A 5,979-nucleotide genomic window follows, 5' to 3' on the forward strand; every position below is an offset into this window, starting at 1 on the left:
CCAACCCCCCACAAAAAATCAGGGAAATAAAATGAAATACTGATTGATGCTGGGGGGGCAGCGAACCTCCATGGAAGCAGCCAGATGCCACCGCCCCGGCCCTGGGTGCCAACTGTGCCAGTTACCAACTGCTGAGCTCAAGCAGTCATTCCAATGTCCCAACCGTGGGCTTCGATTTCCCCATCTGCCAAGCAGGAGCAACCACGCTCACCTCTTTCCCACAGGCTGCGAGGTTAGCTGGGGCACGCACACACATACACACACACACACATACACACACAGGATCAAGGGAGCGGGCACGCCAGGCGACAGCCAGCTTTGCCAGGGGGTATTCTCCACGCCGAGCGCCCCAGGCCTCACTGCATGGGTGGCTGACGATTTCTACACCCAGGCCGGGCCCTGGGTGTGTCCTGACCCCAGTCAGGAGGTGGCAGCTTTGGTGGCAATAAAAGGGACTAGCTGTCGCTCTGGGGAGGAAGCCGGGAAGAGCCCACTGCATTGCCTGAGCCGCAAGCCGGGAGAGCAGCGGGCATCAAGGTGAGTGATGGGCCATGCCCCCCTCCCTCAGCTCCACCCAGCAGCTGCCCAGCCACTTCCCGGGAGTGAAGGATGTTTGAAAGGAGGGGTCTCCCGAATCACCTGGGTGAATGACAACTCCTTTCTTTGTACAGCTACTCCAGGAGGATTTGGGGGTTGGTTTGTTTATTTTTCAAAAAGGAATCAATTTAAAAGCTTGGTTTTTTGTTTGTCTGTTTGGGTGCCAATCCTGGGGCTTGAACTCAGGGCCTGGGCACTGTTCCTGGCTCCTTTTGCTCAAGGCTAGCGCTCTACCACGTGAGCCACAGCGCCACTTCCAGCCTTTTCTAAGTGATTTAGTGGAGATGAGCCTCACGGACTTTCCTGTCCAGGCTGGCTTTGAGCCTCGATCCTCAGATCTCAGCCTCCTGAGTAGCTGGGATGACAGGCAGGAGCCACCGGTGCCCCACTTCTGCTAGCACTTTGCTAGAACTTTCTCAAGGCCAAAAGAGGATAGCCAGACAAACTTCTTCACATTACAGAAGCACAGCTTCAGACGATATTCCCAGCCGGACCCAGGGCTCACGCCTGTCATCCCAGCTGCTCAGGAGGCTGACCTCTGAGGATGGAGGTTCAGGCAGAAGAGTCCATGGAACTCTTACCTTCCATGTCACCAAAAAAAGACAGATGTAGACATGTGGCTCACGTGGTAGAGCGCCAGCCTTGAGCAAAGAAGCTCAGGGACAGCGCCCAGGCCCCGAGTTCAAGCCCGAGGACTGTGTACACACACACACACACACACACACACACACACACACACACACACACACACACACACACAGCAATGCTCCTCACATTCATGGAACTCTCATCTTAAGCCCGAGCCCTGAGGCCCCTCCTCATGCCCCCAGCCTGTCACCCCGGGCGCCCTTCTCCCAGGGCCCGCAGAGCTGCAGCTGCGGCGGGAGCTGCCAGCTCTGAGGGCGTCGGGTGCAGGGCCCCCTGTGCCCAGAACAATTCCCCCACCGCCATCCTCACAGCACGCAGACAGCCAGCCCACGCTCCATGTCCAGCCGCCGTCCCCCAGCCCACGCCGGGATGGAAGCAGAGATCCAGCCTCAGCCTCTGGAGGAGGTGCGCGGGGCAGTGGAGGGGGCACGGGGAGGTGTGGGGAGGTGGGACGTGTGGGGAGGGCGGATGTGGGAAGGGGGAACATGGGGAGGGGGACGAGGGGAGTGGGGATGTGGGGAGGGGGAGGTGTGGGAGGGGGAGGTGTGGGGAGGAAGGGGCTCCATGTTTCAGGAAGTATAGAAGGGGCACGCGGCTCTGTGGTGGAACTCTTGTCTGGCACATGGGAGTCAACAGGTTTGGTCCCCAACACGAAGGGAGGGGAAGGGAGGGTGAAGGAAGGAAGGAAGGGAGGGAGGGAGGGAGGAAGGGCAAAAGAAGAAAGAAAGAAAGAGAGAGACAGAGAGAGAGAAAGAAAGAAAGAAAGAAAGAAAGAAAGAAAGAAAGAAAGAAAGAAAGAAACAATGAGGGAGGGAGGAAGGAAAGAAACACAAAAGAAGGGAGAAAGAAAGAAAGAGAGAGAGAAAGAGTGAGAGAGGGAGGAGGGAAGGCGGGAGGAAGGAAGGAAGGAAGGAAGGAAGGAAGGAAGGAAGGAAGGAAGGAAGGAAGGAAGGAAGGAAGGAGGGAGGAGCGGGCACTGCTGGCCGTCCTCCTGTAATGCTAGCTCATCAGCTGCTCAGCAAGTGGAGGTCTGAGGATCACAGTTCAAAGTCAGCCCAGGCAGACACATCTGAGAGCCGCATTTCCAGCAAACTCTCATAAACCTGGGCAAGGGAACTGTGGCTGCCATGGTTGAGTTCCTGCCTTGAGCAGCAACGCTAAGCAAGAGTGTAGAAGCCCCAGGACCAGCACACACGTATGCACACACATGCACACACACAATTCACAGTTGAGTCTGAACTGTGCCCAGGTCACGAATAATTCTGTAGTCCACGCTCCGTGTTCTATTTGGGATATACTTGCTTGTTTCTCACTTACTTTATTTAATCTGAAATGTCAGGATCCCGAGGCCCCGTGCTGTTCTTCTTGTTGATTTTCTTGTTGTTGTTGTTGGTCAGACCTGGGGCTTGAACTCAGGTCTGGGCGCTGTCCTGAGCTGCTTCTGCTCAAGGCGGGCGCTCTACCACTTGAACCACAGCGCCCCTTCCGGATTTTCCTGTGCGCGTGGCGCTGAGGAATCGAACCCAGGCCTCAGGCACGCTAGGCCAGCTCTGTAGCACGGAGCCCCCTTCCCGGCCCCTGCACCCCGCGCGTTCCCGGCCGCGCCCGCCGCCTCCCTGCCTGTCCCGGCCCTGCTGACGGCTACTGTCATGTGCGGGTCCCAGGAGACATACGACATGTCGGGCGCCCGCCTGGCCCTCACGCTGTGCGTCACGGAAGAGCGAGAAGGTTCCGAGGCGGATCTGGACGCCCTGGAGCGCATGTTCCGCCAGCTGAGATTTGAAAACACCACGAAGGAGAACCCCACTGGGCAGGTACTGGGCTGGGGGGCCGGCGGGGGGCGAGGCCTGGGCCCGACGGCGAGGCCTCCCACCTCTCCCTCCCAGCAATTTCTAGAGGAGATGAGAACATTCCAGGAGACGCTGGACGGCTGGGCGGAGCCGGTCAGCTGCGCCTTCGTGGTGCTCATGGCCCACGGGGACGAGGGGCTGCTCAAGGGGGTGGACGAGGAGATGGTGGAGCTGGACAGCCTCTTTGCGGCCCTGAACAACAAGAACTGTGCGGCGCTGCGGGGGAAGCCCAAGCTGTTCATGGTGCAGGCCTGCCGGGGAGGTGAGGCCCGCCCCGCGGCGCCGCTCCGCGGCCGCCCCGCCCCAGCCCCGGAGCCCCAGCCCCAGGCCGCGCGCGGGCCCTGCGCGCCGCAGCTCCAGGCCGCGCTCCGCCGCTGAGCCGCAGCCCCGCTTCCGGTTTTCTAGTGGCTCATGGGAGATCAGAGTCTCAGGGACCTTCCTGCCCGGGTTGGCTTTGAACCGTGATCCTCAGATCTCAGCCTGCTGAAGAACGAGGGTGACAGGCGGGAGCCACCGGCGCCCAGCTCCCCATGTTACTTTCAAGTAATATTAGGCTCCCACAAATCATGCCCAGGTCAGGGCCTCAAACCACGCGCCTCCCGATCTCTGCCTCCCCCAAGGGCTGTGATGACAGGCATAGGACGTACCCTTCATCCATCATATCCTTCATCCACCCTCCTCCATCCTGAGCCCCAGCGAGAGCACACGCGCACACACACGCATGCACACACGCACGCACACGCACACGCACGCACACACGCACACACACACACATGCGCACACGCACACACACACACGCGCACGCACACGCACGCACACACGCACACACACACACGCGCACACGCACACGCACGCGTGCACACACACACGCACACACACCCCAGGCCCTTCCCTTCCCCCCAACCCCCCCAGCGGCCCCTGGGCCCCTCTGACGCGGCTCGCTCCTCTTTGGTTTCCAGAGCACAGGGACCTCGGGGAAGCCATCGGCGGGGACCAGGTGGCCGTGATCAAGCGTGAGCACCCCCAGACCATCCCGACGTTCACGGACACAGTGCACGTCTACGCCACCATGGAGGGTACGCGCTCCCTGGCCGCGGGCCCGGGGGTGGGCGGGTGCTCTCCCCCCTATCCGCCAGCGCCCCCCTCCGAGCTCCTCTCCCACCCCACTCCAGGGCACACTGCCCACAGGTATGGGCAGAAACGGTCGAGCTTCATCCAGACGATGGCGGATGTGTTCACCAAGAAGAAAGGGCCCGTCCTGGAGCTGCTCAACGAGGTAATGTGGGGCGAAGGTGGCGCAAGGCCTGAGCAAGGTGGGACCCCAGCAGCCCCCCTCCCCCAGACTCTCTCCATCCCCACCCCCACCCCAGCCCAATCCCACCCAGACAAAAAAGAAACGGAAATGTCTGCTACTCAGGAGGCTGAGATCTGAGGATCGCGGTTCAAAGCCAGCCCGGGCAGGAACGTCCGGGAGACTCTGATCTCCCAGGAACCCCCAGAACACTGGAAGTGGCGCTGTGGCTCGGGTGGTGGAGCGCGCGCCTTTGCTGAGCAGCTGAGGGGGGGCGCCCTGCTCCCCGGGCCGGTCCCCTCAGTGACACGTGTGATTGCAGGTGACCCGGCGCATGGCGGAGGCAGAGCTGGCGCAGGAAGGCAGAGTGAGGAAAGTGAAACCCGAGATCCAGAGCACCCTCCGCAAACAGCTCTACCTCCAATGAGACCCCAAGGCCAGCTGACAGCCCGGCAGCCCCCCTGCTCCTTCTCTGGGTCCCCTCCCCCTCCCCCCCTCCTCAGCACCCCCCACCCCCACAATCATCCCTAACACTCCTTCCAGTTCATGCTGTCCTCTGACCCTGGATGAGCCGAATGCTGGGAATCAGCAGCAGCTGGAGGGAGGGAAGGGCCGTTGATGGACATAAGGAATGATCAATAAACAGCTGCTGAACGTAGCAAGACGCGTGTGGGAATCCTTGTGCAAACCACAAATCTGAGGCGCGCACCGGCGGCTCACGCCTGTCACCCTGGCTACTCAGGAGGCTGAAATTAGAGGATGGCATTCTTATGTCAGCTGAGCAGGAAAGTCTGTGAGACTCTTAGCTCTAGTTAACAAGCAAAAACCCAAAGTGGAGATGTGGCTCAAGTGGTAAAGCACTAGCCTTGGAGGGGGGAAGAGCTTAGGGACAGCGCTCAGGCCCTGAATTCAAGCCCCAGAACCAGTACAAAAGAAATAAGTAGGGGCTGGAGAGCGCTTGCCTTGCATGCCTGAGGCCCTGGGCTCAATTCCTCAGCACCACATAAGCAGAAAAAGCCAGAAGTGGTGCTGTGGCTCAAGTGCTAGAGCGCTCGCCTTGAGCTGAAGAGCTGAGGGACAGAGCCCAGGCCCAGAGTTCAAGCCCCACGACTGAAAAAAAATATTAATTAATTAATTAAACCATGAGACAGATATAAAGGAAGTTGTGGATTTGATTTGCCTTTGCTGCCTCCCCATGCGTCCATCACAAGCAGATGTGTTAGAAATTCGGAAAATGGCCAGGTCCTGCTTCTCTAGCAACGAATTACCTTGTGCAGGGAATTGGATGGACCTAGAACAAATCATGGTTGACGTAAGCCAGGCTGAGAGACGAAGGACGCATGCTGTCTCTCACACATGGAAGCTAGATCTACCATACACCCGCACATAATAAATCATCTCTGCGCTCACACACCTGAGACCAAAGGCAGATACTCAGGGCAGGAGCTACAGCACAATGCCTCGCGGCATCGGATCATAGAAAATGACACTGACAGACAGGAGCTACAGCACAATGCCTCGCGGCATCGGATCATAGAAAATGACACTGACAGACAGGAGCTTCAGGAAAGGGAAGCAAGAGGTTCTTGTGGG

General features: G+C 59.1%; 1 protein-coding gene across 1 annotated transcript; it reads left to right on the forward strand.

Annotated features, from left to right (window-relative positions):
* The first annotated feature begins 1,614 nt into the window (after positions 1-1,614).
* LOC122100333 (caspase-14-like) lies at positions 1,615-4,813 on the forward strand. The gene is made up of 6 exons (XM_042670707.1): positions 1,615-1,650; positions 2,910-3,059; positions 3,132-3,357; positions 4,055-4,171; positions 4,268-4,371; positions 4,709-4,813. Exons 1-6 carry the CDS (start codon positions 1,615-1,617, stop codon positions 4,811-4,813), a joined length of 738 nt encoding a protein of 245 aa, XP_042526641.1.
* Positions 4,814-5,979: the final 1,166 nt, after the last annotated feature.

This window comes from Dipodomys spectabilis, unplaced genomic scaffold, assembly GCF_019054845.1.
Source record: "Dipodomys spectabilis isolate Male_0828 unplaced genomic scaffold, ASM1905484v1 ptg000573l, whole genome shotgun sequence".
NCBI lineage: Eukaryota > Metazoa > Chordata > Mammalia > Rodentia > Heteromyidae > Dipodomys > Dipodomys spectabilis.

Coding starts and splice junctions, on each gene's coding strand:
- LOC122100333 (XM_042670707.1), top strand. CDS start 1,615: ATGGAAGCAGAGATCCAGCCTCAGCCTCTGGAGGAG. Junction 4,172..4,267: donor CGTCTACGCCACCATGGAGG/GTACGCGCTCCC, acceptor ACCCCACTCCAG/GGCACACTGCCCACAGGTAT. Junction 4,372..4,708: donor TCCTGGAGCTGCTCAACGAG/GTAATGTGGGGC, acceptor GTGTGATTGCAG/GTGACCCGGCGCATGGCGGA.